At 36.7% G+C, this 21683-nt stretch overlaps 1 protein-coding gene across 2 annotated transcripts in view; it reads right to left on the reverse strand.

Annotated features, from left to right (window-relative positions):
• STK3 (serine/threonine kinase 3) overlaps positions 1-21683 on the reverse strand; it is a 129389-nt gene that overhangs the window by 86934 nt on the left and 20772 nt on the right. For both annotated transcript variants that reach the window (XM_038130195.1, XM_038130196.1), the window contains exons 5-6: positions 19061-19225; positions 18472-18639 (exon numbers count right to left, since the gene is read on the reverse strand). In XM_038130195.1, coding sequence (XP_037986123.1) covers positions 18472-18639; positions 19061-19225 — 333 coding nt within the window. The remainder of the gene's footprint in view (positions 1-18471; positions 18640-19060; positions 19226-21683) is intronic.

A 21683-nucleotide genomic window follows, 5' to 3' on the forward strand; every position in this document is an offset into this window, starting at 1 on the left:
TAGGGTCTGGTTTAACCTATTGCACTTTGTTCCATTTGAAAGCATGTATCATAGCTTCTCTACAATGACTGACACTGCAGAGAAAAAAAAAACAAGTGAAAGCAAAGCCCTGTCACTACAGGTACACACAGAAATAACAATCCTTCACAAACTTTAGGAACAAAAATCTACAGCCTATATTGCTGAAAAAAATTACAGTTTAGCAATGTGGCTGTTGCAATCACTCAAGTATGCAAACAATATAGAAATACTTGAAACACTGACCAGAAATGCTGATATTGTATAAATGGGCCATATCATACCCTTAATTCCTAGCAGCTTGTCCCCAGTTTATACAAAATACCTCAGGGCAGACAGAGGAAAGGGTTTCTGAATGCAAAGGTTCTTCAAGGCACAGCAGCCATATACAGTTACATGTAAATGGCCTTTCCTCTCTCCTCAAATGATAGGTTAGCAATCATACTCCTGGCTCCACCAGCAACATGATAACTATTCACTGAGTAAACTGCATAGTTCACATAAAGCATCCCAAAAAGCATCTTCAAGATTCATCTTGCTTGAACAGCCTTTGAATAGCAGGATACTTTACAACATATATATGCAACTACCAAGTGAAGGCATTGCAGAACTGAGAAAGGTACACTTTGAAAATGGTGAAGAACTTGCATCTCTCTTGCCCTAACTGTACGTATTCATTCCACTCAAGCAGCTTCACAGAAATTCCTCCATCCAGCCTAAGAGTATCTAGAACACTCCCTTAGAGCAGAGACAATAGAGGCAAGAAATATTCCTAAGCAAGTAGAAAACTAAAGCATGAATGACATCTGTTACCTGAGGGACACATGCAATTTGAAAAGAGTATGAGCTGGTAGATTCCCAGCATAAAAAATAATAACCTAATCCCTATAAAAGTCCACAGAAAGTCACAAAGTTAATCAGACTCCTCCATTCCTCATCAGATCCAAGGTCAGCAATAAGGAAGACTATTAAAAGGTGCAGGCTGAAGGAAATTACTACAGATACAAGAATTTCTGAGGGACACCACAGTCACAGAATGGTTGATACTGGAAGGGACCTCTGGAGGTCATCTTGTTCAATCCTCCCAACCAAGCAGGACCACTCAGAGACAGATGTCTGGACATAGTCCAGCTTTTGACTACCTCAAGTATGCTCCAGAACACTTCCTAGCTGAAAAGGGTTCCTAGCACTCAAGTACAGCAGGACTCAGTTAGAATTTCCTCATGGAAGCTAAAACATGGAGAAGCAATGCAAGTGATAAAAATCCTAAAGAAAAAGCTTGAAATGAAACAGGAAGAATCATTATTTCCTGTGGATTTCCAAGGCAAAAAGACCTCCTCTGGAAGTCCCCTATCTCAAAGGATAAGTTTTGAAGCATTGTTCCAGACTCATGTTTTCCTGAAAAGTGTCAGAAACTATTCCTGACAAATATTACACTATTGAACTTAAGGAACAAAGACCTTCACAGGGACTTGAACTTCACTTGACTTCTCAGGAGACTGATCCTCACCTGGGAAAAAGCAATCCCCCTCACAATATCACTCCTCTTGGTCATCTGTACATACAGTGTCCTCAGGCCACAGAGAAGCTCCTATGTCTAAAGTTTCTTTTGTGAATGATGAGAGGTAGATGTCCTTACTGTTAGAAAAGGACAAAGACTGATGCTATACCAGGCAACCGGAGTCTCAGACAGATTCTCAAACTCACCTATAAGCTAGCACAGGGTGAATGCAAATTCCAGACATACAGCCCACTCATCCAGGCCAAAAGCAATACGCTAATATAAAACAGGGCCATTATACAACTTTGCATTAAGAGTGCCATGTATTTCAGGAACACTCTTTCCTCTATCATTGTATTTAGAGCTTATGTCTTGTCTCTGCAGCCCTACATATTTAGCTGAACACCAGACGGCACAGTGCACCCAAACCTATTTCAAATCAGAAATGAGAGACGCTGATTTGGAAGACAGCAAGAGCTGGAAAACTGCTGAAGACCACAGGTTCAAACTTCAGACAGAGAAAGGCTGGGCACACTGCTTGAAGACACAGCACTCAATGTGAAAGCACCGAATGCAAGTCATAAAGCAAAGGTTTCCCCACAACACACAGCAACACCAGAAAGCACAGAGGGTGCATTCCTCCTGCAGTTTCTCTTGGCTACTTGCAAGAAACTGTGTGGGGTGATGGACTGAAACAATGACTCAAAAGCAGCACAGCACACTCCAAAGGCCTTTCCTGCGGCAGAGCCCCAGACACTTCATAACCAAGACCATCACCAAGCCCCATGTCTAGTGAATTATTTTCTTTGTCCGAAAATGGATATGCCCACTGAAGAAGGAACTTGGCCTTCGTAAGTTAAAGGGAACATAAAAACATAACTAGAATGGCATAAAGATGATTAAACAAGCCACCCAACCAAGATAAAGAGCACTCACTTTGTAGAAATTATTCACTTACTTTAAACAAGCCTTTATTTAAAGCAGTAGCAAACTCCACAGTCAAGCCAAAGTCAACTGACATACAAAAGGAAAGGGAGATGTGAGATTGTCCCACTTTTTCTTTACACAAAAAAATTAAGAGAGGGACTATGAACATACCTGTTACAGACTGCTGGGCTATGTAATCCCTATGTTAGACTAACACAGGCAATGATTTAGAAAACAATATAAAGAGAAAAATCAATTGCTTGAGCTGAAATTCAAGCACACATTAAACTCATAAGCTGATCTTAAAAACAGCAACAAAGGTTTTAGATAGGATAAATCCAGGATAAATTCCTTCAGAGATTCAATGCCTGTAATTTCATCTTTCATAAAAAAAAGAGCCAGACTGAAAGTTTTCATGGGAATCTGCTTAGCAGTACAGATAAATACAGGATGATTTACCAGGTTATCTGCCTAATTCCACTCCAAATGACCTATCAGATGTCCAATTGATCCAGAAAATGCATAAGACTCATTTTCTACACAGTAGCTAAGCACATATAGCTTTAAGTTCACTGGAGCTCTTAAGTATAAACATTTTGTGAAGTGCTATATAAAAATCAACAGTTTACACTCAAATGATCACCAAGGAGACATCTGCAAGCTGCTGAACAAACAATGCCTTCCAAGTGTTATTAAACATGGACGCTAAAAAATAATTAAACAAATACTCGTTTTATGCATGACTGAAAAGAGCCACTTTTAACAGGGCATTATATGCAAATATACAGAATGAAAGAACTCCTCTGTGTCTGTGTATCTATACAGAGTTCTTTGAGAGATAAATCAATATATAAATATATATTCCTGCATATAAAAAACTTTCTTTATAGATATTGAGATATGTTTATGGATTTTATATATACACATATATTCCTCTCAAAGAACTAACTCCATAGATATAGATATTTTAAAAAAACCCAGTAACAATAAAAATCTGTTGTTTTCTTCATCTTCATCCAATGGAGGCCGGTTTCCACATGTCTGGAAATACATCGCAATCATAGGAAAAAAATACAAAGAATGCAATGGTCATTTTGGTCTGAAAATACTAAGGTTCCTTATCTTCTAGATGCAAGTTTTTAAAACCTACTGCTCTCTGCCTCTGAACAAGATTCGCCTATATTTTCCTAGCAAGGCTGTTTGTACTGGAGATGAAGCATAACTCTAGGTTACATGAGCACAAGTACAGCAGTTAAGGAATGGTGAATTCTCAAAACACATCACTCACACCATTAATTATTCACACAGTGGTTTTTCTCTTTAAGAAGCTGGTGTGCAGAGACAACAAAATACAAGTGAAACTATTACTACTGAAAAATCTGAAAGCTGAGGCTCCCCCAGTGAAGGGATCACCATGGCTGGGTTCTGATCTTCTCTGCGAAACAGAACTCCAATCTCTCAAGGAGGCTTTGCCAAGCTTCACTCCTGTGGCTTGACTTACCTCTTCTCTGCTTGCATGCTGGAGAGCTCCCCTTTGCCTGGCCAAGCACCAGGGATGTGAAAGGAGGTGGAAGAGATGAAAATTCATGTGGAAATTAGAAAAAGAAAGACAACATTCCTGAGCACATCTTGCCTGACCTAAACAACTTAGTCTAAGTTTCAAAGTTTGGCTTTAACTTATGGTAGGGGACCAGCCAATCATTACTCTGGCTCTAAACAGGGCCATTCAAAACCTTCAATTTCTAGAACAGATCCCTATACCTGCCAAATTACACAATTTTTTTTAGAACCACTGCTTATACATTAAAAATACTGATTAAAAATAAAAAAATCCAAACACACATATTTAAACTGTCTGTAACAAGAAGTCAACTTCATTTTTTTAGTGAATACTCAATCAATTTCTTAAGTTAAATTATAAATACACTTAATGATAAATTTAAGAAGAGAAAACATATAACTTAACTCTTAAATTTGCCAGAAGTTCTGTAAAGAACAGCATCCAAAACCAACACACCTTACCTTCGCACATCACCCCACCAGCATTAGCTTTCTCTGCCATTTGGACTTAACACCCCATACATTCAAATGACTCCCTCAGTGAAAGAAAAACCATCTTTGGTTGACCATCATTGGAATGGTTATTTGAAACTAGTAATCACACAATTCTTTCAATTCTTATCATATTACCAGTATTTCATAGGAAACAGATGTTAGCAGCACAACTTAGTAAGAATTATTGAACAACTTTTCTTCCAATTTCATAACAAATTAGGCAATGCTTAGTTGATGCATCTGAAAAAAGTTACAGAATTGCAAGCCCTAAGGCACAGGGCTGGTGTCATAATTTAAACCATCACCATCTGAAATGCAAAGGCATTAGAAACATAATGTTTTACTCTGTTAAACAAATTTCCCTTACAGATGAATTTGTTAATAAATTCTGAAGCCTCAATAGCAACCAAAAGCTTCCATTTCAACGTCAAAAGTCTAGTAGAATTCTTACGAACATAATACTAAAATTCCCCAGATGTTTATAAATAAGTAGTGAAATACAAATAAATAATTAAATACTTTTTTTTTTTAAACTAAAGCCCATCTTGGCCATAGCAATCATGAAATTATGATAGAGTTTTTGATTCCTATCATGAAAGCAAAACAAAGCAAGAGAAGGGAATAATGCAGAAGTCAACACTACAGTAGCAGAGCCTAGGTAACAATTCTCAAATTTAAACAGAAAGCAAGATATTTTCAGTGCCTGTTTTTAGCTCCAGACTTGATGTCTTGGCCCCTAGTAATCCAGTTTACTGCCTTTAAAGTCACTCTGAGAGGCTATATCTATAAATACAACTGTCAAAGGAAACCAATAAAGGTAGAGACTTTTATCAATTGCTGAAATTCTGGAGTGTGAAAATTATTTATTTTAGCAACATGTACCAAGAGCATCTTTTGATCAAAGTTGTGTTACAACAGGCAAAAAAAAAAAAGTTCCTGTGTCAATGCCAGGTTTGGCAGTCTCCTTCTACTCACCATGTGTCTTCTCATAACTGTCATTAATTAAATGTGTAACAAATGTAATTATGATGTTCAGGATACACCTTCTTCTTCTGTTAATATTAAAGGTTAATTTTACAGGAAAAAAAGCTCCCTTCAGGCGTGAAAGAAAGCTGAGCCAATAATGTTTTTATTTTCTGAATACAGGTAAGGAGTCAAGGTAACATCCTAACTAGACTATTAAAAAGCAGTAGGAAAAGACATATATGACTTAACGGCTTAAGAAAATGAACATTATACCCACTGACTTCATCTATAAGTACTAAGGGGTCAAGAACAAACTCTTGTATTATGGGCATGTTAGTCTAGTTGATTTTTATCAAAGTTCTTTCCAGACAACACTAAAGCAGCTTTAGGAATCATAGTGCTAGATCAGAAACACCACAGAAGAATACACTGTTCTCCTGCACTAAGTTACTTTAAAAAAAAAAAATAGGTTAAATTTTGCATCAGCTAACTTAATGCTGAACTGAATCTTAATCTAACCAGAACATGCAACAAGCCAGCAGCAGAAATCCTGTAGCATATGCTTTAGCTGCTTGGTGAAATGCACTTCTGTGTCCACACTCAGTCCAGGCAGTGTGAATGAATTCTGTACTACAGGGAATGAATTACAGCCTGAAACAGAAGGTATCTTCCACACGGAGAGAGGTAAACATGGAAGCAAACTCAGAGGCCAGGTACATCACTTTGGGTACAGAGGTGTGTCAGGGCAATGCACTGCTCCTGAGCTGGAGCCACGTCACATCCTGCCCTCAGCCAGCACGGCTGTCAGAGGGAGCACTTCCCAACTTTTCAACACCCATCCAGACAGACATGTCCTCTGGCTTTTAGCCTGTCCTACTATTCACCCAGGTAAGCAGTAAGACCTTTCTCAAGCACCATCAGCTTACCATAATATTTCCAGTCTAAAAAGAACCTTCCAGCTGCTGCACACTCCACATATTTTCACACCAAGCAAGTGGCAATGCAACCAGTTGCTCCACAGTCACAATTTATACATGACAATTCACACGACTGCTAGAAGGATCAAGTTCTAAGAAACTTTGTGCCAATTTCTCTAAATAATTTAATTACTCTGACTGTTTAACAACAGCATGTTTTACAAATTAGGAACTTGCATATGCTCATTTTCACCACCAAGAATCAAATGCTAGCTACTTCTAAATATCAAAAAACACAGCTTGCACAAATTAGTCATATTATTCAGAGAAACAAACAAAAAGCAAGACATTTACAGTATGCACACAGTTGCTCCAGAGATACTCCTGAAGAAAACTGAAAGGGGGACAGTACAGGCAAAGTCCACTTGTGTCTGGATGTACCTGCCCAGTGTAGACGTGCCCTCTGTCCCAGGTTAGAGTTCATGATTATTACATTTCTTAAGGAACCCTTGAAACAGATGACTGTTTAAACACATGCATGTCAGTCTGCCAACAAATCTTGTGCTGGCTGATGCTACCTGTTTTCCATTTTCATAGCATGAGAAAAGGAGCAGCAGTAGAGAAAATACTGGGCTGCCATCTCTAATGCCTCCAGTCCCAGCACCAGAACACTGAGGAGTACTGCACCACAGGTACCCATGAACTCCATCAGAGGTACTCTCTTTTCTGAGAACAGATTACTTCATTATCTTCCAAAATTATTCTAAGTTTCTGGGGGAGAATGGAAAATATAACACACCTTAAACTTCTCAGACTGTCCAGTGTTGCTGTAATTATTACTAAAAATCTGAATTGCTCCACCAGAATACCAACTTTTTCCTTATTTAATCATCAACAATATAGCATGGAGCTCAGAGAAGGAGCTCCTCACAGCAGATGAGGCTTCTGTCAGTAGAGTTTTTCAGGCACGTAGGTAATGATAAGCAGTATTTGGAAGAATTATGTCCATGTTTGTGCTTCTGAAACACAAACTGATAATGTATTAAGATTTGTGGCATTTGGAACACCGTATGTGTAATTTTCATAAGGTGAATTCTCAGACATGGTAAAAAAGCATGGACGAAAGCAGAATCTGGAGGTAACACTCATGTTGCTTTTGTTTCCCGTGGGAATGCAAATAACGACAACTTAATCTGGAAGAAAACCTTAGATCCATACTGCTTTAAAAGCAGACAGATTTTTGTGTTATCTAAAAACTACGAATTTCTACCCTACTTTTCTGCAGGTAGTTATTACAGCTTTCAAACACACTTTGAGACAGTGTATCAAAAATACTTCCTGTATCTCAATGCATTTTAAAAACAGCAGAACAATACGAACTGGCATTAGTACAGAAAATTCTAATTTAAAAAAAAAAAACAAACACAAATAGTATACCCAAATCATTTGAGTTAGTTTGTAAAGTACTGACTGAGTATTAAAGCTTTGTCTAAGTATTTAGTCAGTAAAATCAAAGGCTGAGCCAGGCTGATTTCATTCTTCTCTAAAACCAGGGTGGTCCACGGGCAATTTTTGATACAGCTGGTGTTGCCAGGGAAACAAAATGAAAACAGGTGCCATCAAATACAAATTAAAGATTTGCTTCCATTTTAAACCACCTTAAAACAAAGTTTCCATAAACTTAACTGATACTACTACAAATTTGACAATACTTTATAACAAGAAAAGGATTATAAGTTGTCTTTAGACCATCAAGTTTTAACTGAAGCAAATTTAGACTGATTGGCAACCCTTCCTTTTAAATAAATAAATTTCTTCATTAAATATGCATCATCCTCTTTAAAAATTACCTAGTGTACATTTTAAGGCAATATAATACCATGACAGAAACAGCGTACATGCAGTCTTAATAAGCTTTCTTCATCCCAAATTTTATCCACCTCCCAATCTAAGCAATTTTTTAGATTCTTTATGAAGTTAACAACCAGTATAGGCTCAAAGCATATTAAAATCTTCTGGTAAGTAGCAACAGAAGCTTAATATTTTCCTCCTAATTTGATCGCGGTTTTCTCCCACATATTAAAAAGAAATCAAATATCACTTCAACTAAAATCCAAGTAAATACACTTCTGCTTTTAAAACTTGTAATAATGTACTAAGAATTTGACAATATAGCAGTCTCTAAAGCACTTCCTCCAGGTCAACTAACTATACTGACAGAAAACATATTTAAGAAAAAGTGAACATACAATTCACTTCAATAAATAAACATTAATTCAAGTTTCCAAGAATGTCTTAAAATTGTTGGCCAAGTTCTTTTTTTGCTTAAAAAGACATTAGTTGTATACAAAAAATTCAAACAGACATTTCAGTTAAAAGCAATATACAGATTCCATCCTCGCTAATGAAGCTAGTTGCCAGACTGAATAAAAATTAATCTTGTATATTTAGTGTATATTTAGTGCTAACCCTAGAATTTGAAAGTTAATAGTAAAAAGAAATTGAAATATATTTGTAGCCAATATGTATAGCTCTTGACTTAAAAGTGTATACTTGACAATATCCTGGAAGACACTACAGAACTGCTAATAAAATTAATTCTTCTTAATCTGTGCATAAACACCTTGCTGAATTATTTTCCACATCCATAGTGCAGGTTAAAGAGAAACTGAATAAATTCAGCATATAATGACATGCACAAATTATGGAAAGTTCGTTTTTTAAAAATAACAACGGCTGTAAAGCTCATTAATAAAAAAGTCTTGTCATATTAAAATTGTCATTTTCGATTTAATGAATCTTGATGATTTACTACAGATTGCCTATTTCAAAAAATTTTTTCTTGAGATCTTCAAGCTGCAAAATAATTTTGCTTTGCACTCTGATCTATGTTTACAGTATTACTAACATCACAAATGAGCAAATCTGTAGCAATTAAAAAGCTCCTGAATAAGCTTTTTGGTAGAAGGTTGTTTGCTTGCTTGCTTTTAACATTTGCCCAGGAGAAAGCAGCCAGCTCAGCCACAGTGGATACTGTTATCCTGTGCATGCTACGTCTGCCGAACACATCCCGGGCTTTACCCTCATTAACAGTTCTATCAAACAATATTTAACCATGTTTACAGGCATAGGGCTTGAGCCAGTACTCACTCAAGTCATCAAGCATATTTTCATTAATTTCATGCCTTCATTCAACCTCTGTTTACTGTTCCAACATCTTAGAAAAAGAATTTTTCCACGTCTAACATTTACCACTGAAGCACCTTGAAAATAAATAGGTAGCATCATGGTATGGGTCTTTTTCTCAGATTAGCACTGCTAAGAATCTGAATCACTCACAGAAGATGCACAGCATGGCATGAAACTCCATTTACAATTATTTTAGTTAAAAGTTTCAAGTTAACTCACTTGTGTGTAATTATGAAATTACTGTACTGATCCTCCACTTACTTTGAAAGTGATTAATCAAAGTCAGAGAAAACCAACCATCAACTGAAGCATGTCTCAAATTTCCTATTCAGGGGTAAGTCTAAAAAGATGAACTAATTTAATTTTAATTAAATCCTCATTTAGAAACATGCAATAAATGTTTCCCATTTAATTCAAGTTAAACTCCAGTTCCAGTACAAATTTCAAATATTCTCCACTTCTGCTACTTTATTACACACGACAGATTAACATTCCCTTTTTGCACATATGCACCAGCAAACCCAATGATTTAAAAATGTAAGGAATTTATACTTTTAACAGTAATGGACATTTATTCTACTTCCAAAACTTCTAGTGACATAAAGAAAATTCTGGTGATGTGAAGGAGTGACAACTCATTCTCTAAGCCACAGTCAAATATGTATGCTAGATTCTGCAACTACTCTTTAGTTGTACTTTATTTACATGAAATTTCAAGCCATCTCCTCACAGAAAAGAAAAGCAAGATAAAGAGATGCAAGAAAAAAGGAGGGTAAATAAAAGAAAGCAGGAAGACAACAACTACATACATCTGATTGTAGACTTTTCCAAAAGCTTTAATGTGAACAGGAATAGGACGCTATCATCCTCCAATTTAATCACTGAGCACACCACAAGTATCTAGTGTTTTCACAGCAAATCAATGCTAATGTCGTATCGTTAAAGAGTTCAATAAACCAGAGAGATCTGTCAATCCTTTGTTTGGGAAGCCATGTGGCAGAACCTCTTTGAAAAGTTCCTTGGGCTGTTAGGGAGAAAATTTTTATTATCTTTGAAGTTTTTCCAGAGAACAAATGGTATTTTTTTTCTATCTTGCTTTTACAGTGGTATTATGAATCTCTCTTTCACAAAAAATGGGCTGATGTTAAACACACTATCCCTTTGCATAGCAAGCTGTCCAGTCTTGGAAACTGGATGCTGCCATGCTGGCACATCATTCCCTAGGAGGCTCAATACACGTCACAAGAGTCTGGTAAAGTCAAGCAATGAATTATTGATTGCAATTTAAGAAAATAAATAAAATATCACATGCTATATTTCATATGTTTTGCAGCCAGATACCTCTAAACTTGTCTTCAGTGTCTGAGGAGAACTCACACACCATTTCTTTTTAGTCCATTTCCATATTTTAACTGAGCCATGCCATAGGAATTAATTCCTAAACTCTTTAGGAATTAAAATTCTATGCTAGGCACACTGGAAAACTGAAAGAAATTAGATTTCTGTATCACAAGAAACTAGACTATACCCCTATAGCACTTCCCTGGGTTGACTTCCTCACTCATGAGAATTCTTCCCCTTCACCTCTACAGCAAGTCCATAGGAGTGCTGATCACAAACAAATAAGCAAATTAAATCCTTTGGAAATTCACTGCCTGCATTAATCCTGCAGGCATTACATATTAAAAAAGAAGTTATGTTCAAAGGGTACTATATCTGTATCTATGACTAGCACTTCCACGAAAAATAAGAGCTTAAGGAAGAAAGCACTTGAAATCACCTTACATATATAATTGAACACCAAATATATTTTAACTAAATCATAAATTGTAGCTTGGAGACCTATACACACTTTGAAATGAAAAAGAATTTTAAAAAATCTGCAGAGCAGGATCTCCGTACCTCTGTGGTCAGCTTGCCCAAGAGCCACAAGTGAAGCTTTGACAGAAAGTTATTTTTCTGTTGGACCACAATTTGCCCTCTATTTAGTTTTCAATTCACTACTAAAAATAACTTAATCACAATGAAAAGTAATGTCAAGCTGACAAAAGTACCTAAAAACTCTTCTTTCTATCTAGTAAAAATGCCATTACTGTAATAGCTAACAGTTGCCTTAATTGTATTCCAGAAAATTCCAAAATGTATCTCCTCACACTAAGGTGCATACAACAACCCATCAAAAACATGCTGTCATACACCCAATCAAAGAATAATAGCTGATGAAATAAGCTATCAAGTCCAATTGTTGTTACAATTACAGCAATTCTCCTGGTGATCAGTAGATCCATTAGATATTAAGGTTCTAGCAAACTCTATGCAAATATTTAATTTAGGTAAGACCTCAGGTATTTGCTCACAAAAAATGGAAACATGCACAGACAGATATGCAAGTTCAAATGTACACAATCACTCATTTTAATTTGCCCAACATTTATCATCTTATTCCAGAAGCTTTGTTGAAAGGAGTCAAATCATGAACAGGGTATTGCACTGTTGAACTGGTCTGCACCTCAGCAATTACTTACCACACCATCAGCAGTTCAGGCAGAGAGGTCTGTTCACACAGTATAAAAATTGACCATTCATTAAAAATAAATAAGTAAATACTTTTATATTGACAAGTAAAATGGGTGAATACACTTATTTTGATAAATAAATCTTTAATGAAAAAAGTATTTAGCTTTTTTTTTTATGTATTGCCTCATCTGTTTTGGTTTTCGATTTATTTAACAATTCCTGCACAGCAATTATTCACATTTTGATCAGTGCAGGTGGATAGGTTGTTTACTAATTTGAATTAGCAGCATATTTAATTAAAATGTAAAGCTTTCCTTTGTTAAGAACTCTTAAGGAAACACACTTCCTTAGAGTTCAGTCCTGAAAAGTTGTTGAACAAAAAATGAAAACTAGCAAAGACACAGATCAGCACAGGTGTTAGCAGAGCTGCAACTGATCTGAACCACATACCACTACTACTCACTCCAGAAAAAAATGCTCCATAATCCATTAGAATATGGACTTGTATTTCTCATGGTGATTTATGTGGAAAGTAATTCCTTTAAAACCAATTTTTTTTCTCAGTCTGTACAGAGAACATACTTTATCTTCTGTTAGACATATACAGTCTGGTGTTAAGAGTGGTTTTTTTTTCTTGAATAAAGTTAGTAAAGTTATAACACTTATCTGAAACTTTGGCTATAAATAGTACCAGACGCAAATATATTATGAATCAAAACTTGCTGCATGGAAATTGAAGATCACTGGAAGTTACCCCCCATTAAATTCTGCTGTATCACAGCAATAGCATTTAAAGATGGAAGAACAGAATAAGGTGGAGGAGAAGGAAGGCTTTGTGGGGAAACACTCAGCCATGAAAGGTCTAGAATCCTGTCTAATTTTATCAATATGCCCAACTAGAAAAAGCCTCAAAGGACAATTAGGATAGCTACAAAAATACCAGTTTGTCCCTTAGGACAAGCATTTTTAAGGATCAACTTCAGAAAAGCTCCGCAGTTTACTTTAACAATTACTAAGTTTTAATCATGATAAATTTACAGATGGCAAGCTGAGCCTCTGGTTTTGCAGCTATACCTAAATCAACTTGGTTGATGCCCAAAAACAGATGAGCTATTTCTTCTACCAGTCCCACCACACATTTTTGTCCCCACCTAGTTGGTGTACCCTGTTAACAATATCATTGAAAGCTACTTCTTGTTACTTGGTTAGTTTGATCCAGCTCATCACGTGACCACCTAAACACTCATTCCAGCAGAAATGGATGTTGAAAATGTACGGAAACAGGCAGGAATACCACCCCTCTGCACCCACTGCCTGCATCTAGGTCTGTATAATGCAAATACAAAAATTCCATTTAAAGCCCAGAGAGGGCCAAAGGTCTTACAACAGCTCTTTGAAACCCCTGCAACAGAACACATGTTCCTCCAATTCCTCTGCTATCACATCAGTGCCTTAGGGTCCCCACAGCAAACACATGTTACTTGCACCTTAAAACAGCACAGCTCGCTGTCATTCGTCCACAAGGTTGTGAAGAGCAGTAAAATAATGAACAGTAATGTACAATCAAATATCCATATTTTAAACTCTTTAAATATTAGCTCACTCTATCTTGACACAGCAGGCAAGAAGACATCAAGTTACAAATTAACAGTGTCTCATAGAAAGTTCTTAAAAGGTAAAGGACTTTTAGAAGTTAATTCAAAGTCTTTTGCAAAGATAAGCAAAAGCACTAAAAAAAGAAAACCATATAGTTTTACAAACCTAGTCTAATTTAAAGCAGTAATGCTGAGATAAGATAGGTGAACTCTTAGAGAAAATAACAGAAACCAATGAGATAACACCATCTGTTGGAGAGAAGAAATGCAAGAGTGACTGTACAGAAAGACATTAGTGTTTTTTCTTTTTTCCTCTCCTCAATTTCTGGCACAAAAGGCATATAGAAAAGTGTCTTCTTAATGGCTGAAAAACTGGTCCCAATCTGACTGCCATGCTCCACATGACACCTCTTTTTTCTTAGAGCCCTACAGAGCAATAATTCTCACTTCAATCTCCAGTTTCAATACAATATGTCAAGAATAAAAAACCGGGAAATTGTAGTTTGTTATAAGATACATCAAGAATAAAAGGTTATTACAAACAGATTAGTCCAGGGTGGAAATGACACAGGCTAAGCAGGAGGCATGGATAATCTGGGTAAGTGCCATGGAAAAATAAATATCATGATTGAACTTAAGGCAAATGGAAGCAGTTCAAATTGGCTTCCTCCAATTCACTGCAGAACATGTGATGCCCACATGTCCACTTCCAACAAACTTTACCATAAAGAAACAAAGACCAATACTGTGAAGTGTTGAAAAACACATCTAGCACCAGCTTCTTCCATGCCACAACAATGTGAATTACTGCAGCTGCCTGATAAGCATGAAAGAAAAGCATTTGAGCTCTTTTAGTCTTTTTGTCTTTTGTAAGAGAGCTACCAGCATTTATTTGAAGCACACCAACTGTTCACCTTGCAAAGAAGAGGAAATTTTATAAAACACACATTGTCATTCTACAGTTGGTCTAAAAGGCTCAAAAGCAGTAACTCCCCTCAGCCCATTTCCTCTGTCCACTACACGCTCCTACAACTTCTCCGGCCCAGTTCTAGGAGGTTTCTATCATGTTAACTTTTCAGAACATCAGCTGCTTTATCCAACTCCATGTGAGGCCACAATAATGTTAGTGTTTGCTTAACAGAAAGGTCAGGAACTCCTGGCTACGGACAGGATGTCTCGAACAGCAGCAGCCCACACTTCAATTGATCATAAAAATCTCAGCCTTGCAGGAATAACTGATCACATTATCGCATGAACATTAGGAAAAATTTTAGTAAGGGTGGCCTAGAGAAGGACCTCATAAAGAGCCATGCTTAAGTTTAAAGACTAGCTTTATGGCAAAGTGTTATTAATCTACTATTAATTACTATTAATCTACTATTAATCTAAAGCCAAATACCAGCAGCAGAAGGATCATATGAAAACTATGCAGCTTAAAGGATGTTCCACCACAAACAATTCTTACGTGACAATTTGAGATCATGGTTTAATTAGCAAAGACAGAGGATATTTCATAAGCATGTTACCAGTTTTTAGAAAAAGAGCAAAATCACAACTGTTACAGTAAAACAGTCCATTCTCTGTGCTCTCGTCACAGAATAAAAATAGCAAATTTAGAAACACTAAGGATAGATATCACGTGCAGAGGAGTGACTGAACAAAACAGTTAATGCTTTGAATTCAGTTGTGACTGGGGTAGGACATAAATATTTTATCACTACAGGACAGCATACATGCTGCAGTCAATGGGGACATGGGAATTCAGCTGTTAAATCACTGCAGGTTCAGAGGAAGAGATTGAGTCTTGACCTAGAACCACAATGAAGTCCCCTTTAATTAGCTCCACTATAAATTGCTAACTGCTCATCACAGCAGAGCAATCAAAGGCAGATGCAGACACTGCTAGCCACATGAACCCTGGGTGCTGCACAGTCTCCTGCAATCAACATGCTTTTAGCCCTCCTAGGTGGGTTAAATTACTTAAGTTCGAATGATTTTTTTATCAGCAAATTCCTTGCTATTTCTAGTGGCTGTATCACCATGTTTTAGGGCAACCTTAAGGACATCTGATTTTCTCCCTCCTTTACAACTATGTGAAAATACTCCTTCTTTAAAAAAAAAAAAAAAAAAACAAAAAAAAACCAACAGAAAATACACAGAAGTTTCACTTTTCATCATTAGCAAAAGCAGAAAAGGACTCTGACATCAAGTATGTAAGACAGTCCATAATTCTTAGGTGAATAAAGCATTAAAACTACTGAGTTGGCAACTGCTCTTGACCTTTGAGCCTCAAACCAAGTGTGACAACTACAGCTCCTGTTGAACTCAAATTTGCAACAGGAAATAGTGAAATATGTCTTAAGCTGTGCCGAGGGCACATAGGTTGGATATTAAGAAAAAGTTTTTTACATAAAGGGTGATAAAGTACTGGAATGGTCTGCCTGGGGAGGTGGTGGAGTCACCATCCCTGCGTGTGTTTAAAAAAAGACTGGATGTGGCACTCGGTGCCATGGTGTAGTTGAGGTGTCAGGGCTGGGCTGGACTCAATGATCTTGAAGGTCGCTTCCAACCTTGTGATTCTGTGTGAAATAGCATGGATGACACTTACAGCCAAATACACTATGACAGGAATACTTAACCAGAAAAAACCTGCTTATTCTTCCTCCTCCCACCTGAAATTCCATTTTGTACCCCCACTACTTCTTTCCCAGCTGAAACTAGTACAATTCTTTGGAGTAGTCAGAGTGTGGTTAAGCAGAGGAAGCTATGCTTGTTTGCATGGAATCTGCTATTTCCTCTCTGCCAAAACACTTGTTTAAAGAAGTCATGTAATATTTCTATTAAGCTGTAAATGCAGTTGACAAGGAAATGGCCTACTGGCAGTGCATTACCTTTGTGGCAGTGCCAACCAGCCTACAGCAAAATAGTGTGCATGGTAATTTCACTGTGCATTCCCAGGCAACAAAATTGTGCCTTACATAAATACCACAGAACTCGAGCAACATCTAGGAAAAGCAATGAAAATTTGCCCAAGCTTTCATGCTTGCCTGTATCAATTCTGTGTCATAACTAAAACAAAGCATCTACATATGGCCAACAGTCCTGTGAAGCTGTATCATATGACACCAGAAAAACTATTGCAACTTAAATCTGTGTATTTCTTGTTAACCACTGTAACAACTCACTAATAAAAATTAAGAAAAACTGGAGGTATCAAATATACAAAAGAGTACTAACTACATACAAGCCCTTAAAAACCATAACGTAATTTATTAACAAGAACACATGCTGTATGTAATCCAGAATTGTGTTAGATTACATTGGCCTTTGATAGCATTCACTTGATTGCAAGAATTAAACAGATCCACAAGCATTCAAGCACAATAACCTTTGATTTATAAGCAGCTATTGTCATGCACATAAAAATCCTCTCTGATAATGTAGTCCTCACCTATCAACAGCTGGTGCAACTACATACAGTGATGTTACTCAGATGTAATTAAGGCATTTTTGTTAGAAGTATAACCAAAAATCCCAGCATGACCAAGTGTAGTGAATTTGTCATCACTCATTCTCCAAAATATTTTTACAGGTTATTTCATCTTAAATTCCCATCAAAATACAGCTTCAGAGATACTTATTTTGTTCTCAGCTTTCATCTGAGTATTTTAGTTTGAATTGTAATTTTAAAACAGTTAATTACATGGAAGAAAAAATATGGTGCAGGAAAACTATTAAACTTTGCCTCCAAAATTATGTAATGTTTCTAAATGAAGATCACTCACTAGCTTTAACAGAAATTTCAGGAAACATTTCTCCTCCACAGAGTATACACAAGCAAAAATCAAGAACCCCACAAACAAAAATAGCACTAAATACAATTGAATTCAGATGTGCATCACCTGACAGTAATTGTGTATGAACAGTATCTTCTCTTTCTATAGTGGTGGTTTCTTTATACTAAGATTCTGATACATGAGGCACCAGAAGAAAACTGAATAAAATAATTTAGTATGCATGACAATTTTGCGGCAGATTGCTAAGATTCTTCTGGAAAAAGGTATGCTTTAAGCAACATAAAGTGCCTTCTTAATTCAAAATGGGTTTTAAACAATTTAAGAGTGGAGCATTTATTGATGCTCAGTGCAATCAGCATAGCTGTTCTACAGCTCATTACAAAATAACAGCACCATGACTAACAGCGTCAAGTTATCCCTAGATAAACATTGATCCCCATTAGCTTCTCCAAGTAATTCCTTCATAACTGCTACTCCTCATAAAGCAACTAATTCTATTTACATTTTATTTTGCAAAAAAGTAAACTAATTCAGTAAGAGACCTTAGGAGTCACTAATAAATAAAACCTGTCATGTGTAACTAATAATTATAATATTAGCACTGCTCCCATAGGACAGTTCTGAATTCTTCTTTAGGTCACCTTTATTTCAAAACTGCCTTTCAAAACCAGACTGACTCTTGGTGATGCAAATCTCCAAGTGCAGTATGAAACAGATTCTATATATTACCCCAAAGCCAATTAAGAGCATCCTGCTGCAGCTCCCTCTCAAGTGGAGATATTCTGAAACCTTACAGAAATGTGTTAAAACACAGGCAAACTGAAGTCAAGACGAAGCAATACAGAAAGTAAAAATTGTTAGTATTAAAATCTCTATTCATGAACATACAGCTTTATGATTCCAGTATTAGGGGGTTATGAATGTTTTGTGGGTTTGAGGGTTGTTTATTTTTTAATACAACAAACAAAACATGCCACCAACACACTTACCCTCATTGGGTGAATATCAGCATATGGAGGCTTTCCTTCAGCCATTTCTATTGAAGTTATACCAAGGGACCAGATGTCTGCCACACAGTTATAGCCAATCTCTTGTATGACTTCAGGAGCCATCCAAAAGGGAGTTCCTATAACAGTATTACGTTTTGCCATTGTATCCTGTAATTATATTATTTATCAAATTAAACCAGAGATGCTTATTTTCAGATTATTTTTTTATATCAGTTCAATATTTAAAAGTTAAATTATCCACCCAAAGGTCAAATGGTAGTGAATTCCAATTAATACCAAACAGATTCAGCCCATCAGCCCACAGAGGTCAAAGAGGTGACAATAAACCTACTAAAATTTAAAGGGATCATCTGGCACTTGATACACTGGGCTATAAAAACAAACAACTAAAAACTAAATAGCCTTGCAACACATTAAATACTCACCATGATAAAGAATGCTAGTTCTGCCACTACCACTAGTGGCAGTGACACTGCTCAGTCACAAAATTCAAGGCAGAAGACAAAGGTGAAAGAACAAGGTTGGGAGCACTATAGCATTTTAAAATTATCTTCCCACAGTTACTTACTGTTAACTGGCCAGCCACACCAAAATCAGCTAATTTTGCATGTCCCTCAGTGTTAAGAAGGATGTTTCCAGCTTTTATATCTCTATGTATTTTTCTCATAAAGTGCAAGTATTCAAGTCCTTTAAGAGTAGATTTCAAAATAGTTGCAATTTCATCTTCTGTTAGCTGTAAGAAAACATAAAACTACTTTCAGGTATACACATAAGGTCCATACATTTGACTGATTTAAATCATGATAATTTCAGAGTGATTATTATAAAGAGCACAATGCTTGACTTTCATTTTTTTTAGCAGACCAGAAAAACTTCCATTTTAAAGCTAAAAAATGAATAAAAATAAATTATTAAATGCCAACTATAAAGAAAATATGTTGTGTAGACTTGGCAGGCCAAAATGCTTCTCTTAATTCTAATATAGTGCAGAGTCACATGCCATTACAAATGCTACAACAGATTGCAAGTCAACTGGCAGAAAGCTGACAGACATTTCATTACCAAAGAAAACACAACAGAGTGAAAAAAACTGAGACATATTTTGTTTTATTTGCTTTAAAAATAACACAAACTGTTAATAAGTCATCAGTGAGCAGTTGTTTATCCTCATCACCTTAGATCAACACAGTAGGAACACACAAGTTCCTGAACAAGTGTTATCAGAGAAACAGCAAGAGTCTCTTTTTCAGGTATCAGATCCTCTCGAGAACACTTTTCAGGTTTTCATCAGCATTTATTCTCAAATAAAAGCAAAAACAGCACAATAATTCATTCCATGTGATGCAACTGCTCAAGGAAATATAAAGAAACTATCCATACAACTGAAATGCCAGTTAATTACAGTACAGTGATGCTTCAACATAAGAATTAAAGTGAACTTCACACATTCTCAGAAATGCAAGAAACTGGAAAAGTGAAGATGAATACTCTGATTTGGCTGCAATGTTGTGTTGCATTTTTCCCCTACTTTTCCAATCCTACACAGAAAATATATTGAGCACTAGCAATTCCTTCCAGTTTCAGTTCTGAAAGTGTTGGTAGACATCCATACCTCCCTCCAAAAAACAACCACCACCAAAAGCCCTTAAGAAACAAAAAACCCACTCGAGATCAGTCTAAGCCAAAAGCATGGATCAACAAAAAGGAAAAAAACATTATTAGCCAGCAAGATTATCTGCACCTGGGCTGCTCACAAGAAGTTTTAATTATTTAACAATCAGAGCCACTTCCCTGTTGCAGCTTCTATCCAGTCTCACAAAACCTAGGTGTGGAACCCAAGGGCACAGTTACACATAGAGTTATTTAAACAGCTGTCCCAAGCTCCAGTCCCTCCTTTCCCTGCAACCTACAGCAGTTATTCAGAGTGCCTCAGCCCTTCTTCCACTGAACAACCGTAACAGACAGATCAAACCTGTCTGCCAAATCATTTTTCCAACAAAACAGTTCCTGGATTCAACTCATGGCATAGTAAAGAAGGAGAAAGCAAAGTAGCTGCTGCTCAAATTGGCATTGCTTTCAAAAAAGTGCATGTGTTGATATACCCCAAGAGTTCCAGAGACTTTTATAAACCTTTTCCTATGCAAGCAGAGGATGAAATTGATGGTGGTATATTAACTCCAAGCCAAGCAATTACCGCCTTTGCTGTGCATTATGCATTCCTTGCCCACCATTTATCTCTAAGATCTTTCAGCGTTTCCATTCAGCAGCACACTGCTCAAAGCCTTTATTTGTGCTACTTTATGCTGACTGCTATGTTGCTCCAAAGGACTGCATGCCAGAAGAACTGAAAACCCTGTTACACACAGTTTAAATAAGACAACTTTCCTGGCATTGTGCCATGGGAGTAAAACCATCTACCTGATCTGCAGTCAAGCAAGAAGGGACTTTAAATCAACTGTAAGACAAACTTAAGTATGGTCAGAAAGATATTTGGAGAAAGAGACAATCCTCATTATGTGAGCTAAAAATTCTATGGTGAATCACTAAAACTGTGATTATCTGCAGACTCACACTTTATAAACCCTGGCTATTGAATGGTTAAGACAAGCTGAGTGTAACACTTGCTGCCCAAGCTTTACCAAATCCACCCAATTTCAGAAACAATACAATGTCCTGAATCTCCAAAGCCTTCCATGCAGCTAATCCTAAACATGCAACATAAAATGACCCCAAGCACTGATAAATGTGTAGCAAGATAAGCGAACAACTTCCCTCCCACTTCCATCTAGAAACAAGTATTATGAAAAATGGTGCTTAGAGAACACGGCAGAGATTGCTCTTCAATATGTTGTGCTTCTAAGGAGGTCAACACCTAGCTTTAGTAACTGAAAAATTAACCACATTAACAGAGGTGACTGTCCTGCTGTACAGCCTTGGCGCAGCCTTGCCTTGAGCCCTGTGTGCTGCTCTGGGCCCCACAGCTGAAGAATGAGGGCAAAGGATGAGAATGAGTCCAGAGGAGGGGAAATACTCTTTTTTTTATTTTTTTTTTTTAACATGACAAAAAACAGCATACAGTTCTTCTTTACAGCATGAGACTAGCTGACACACAAACTAATGCAAACCTGATGGAATTTGGGGAAATAAATGAAGGACAATTTTATAGCCTACCAGTTGATGGAAGTAACAAG

This window comes from Motacilla alba, chromosome 2 (genome assembly GCF_015832195.1).
Source record: "Motacilla alba alba isolate MOTALB_02 chromosome 2, Motacilla_alba_V1.0_pri, whole genome shotgun sequence".
NCBI lineage: Eukaryota > Metazoa > Chordata > Aves > Passeriformes > Motacillidae > Motacilla > Motacilla alba.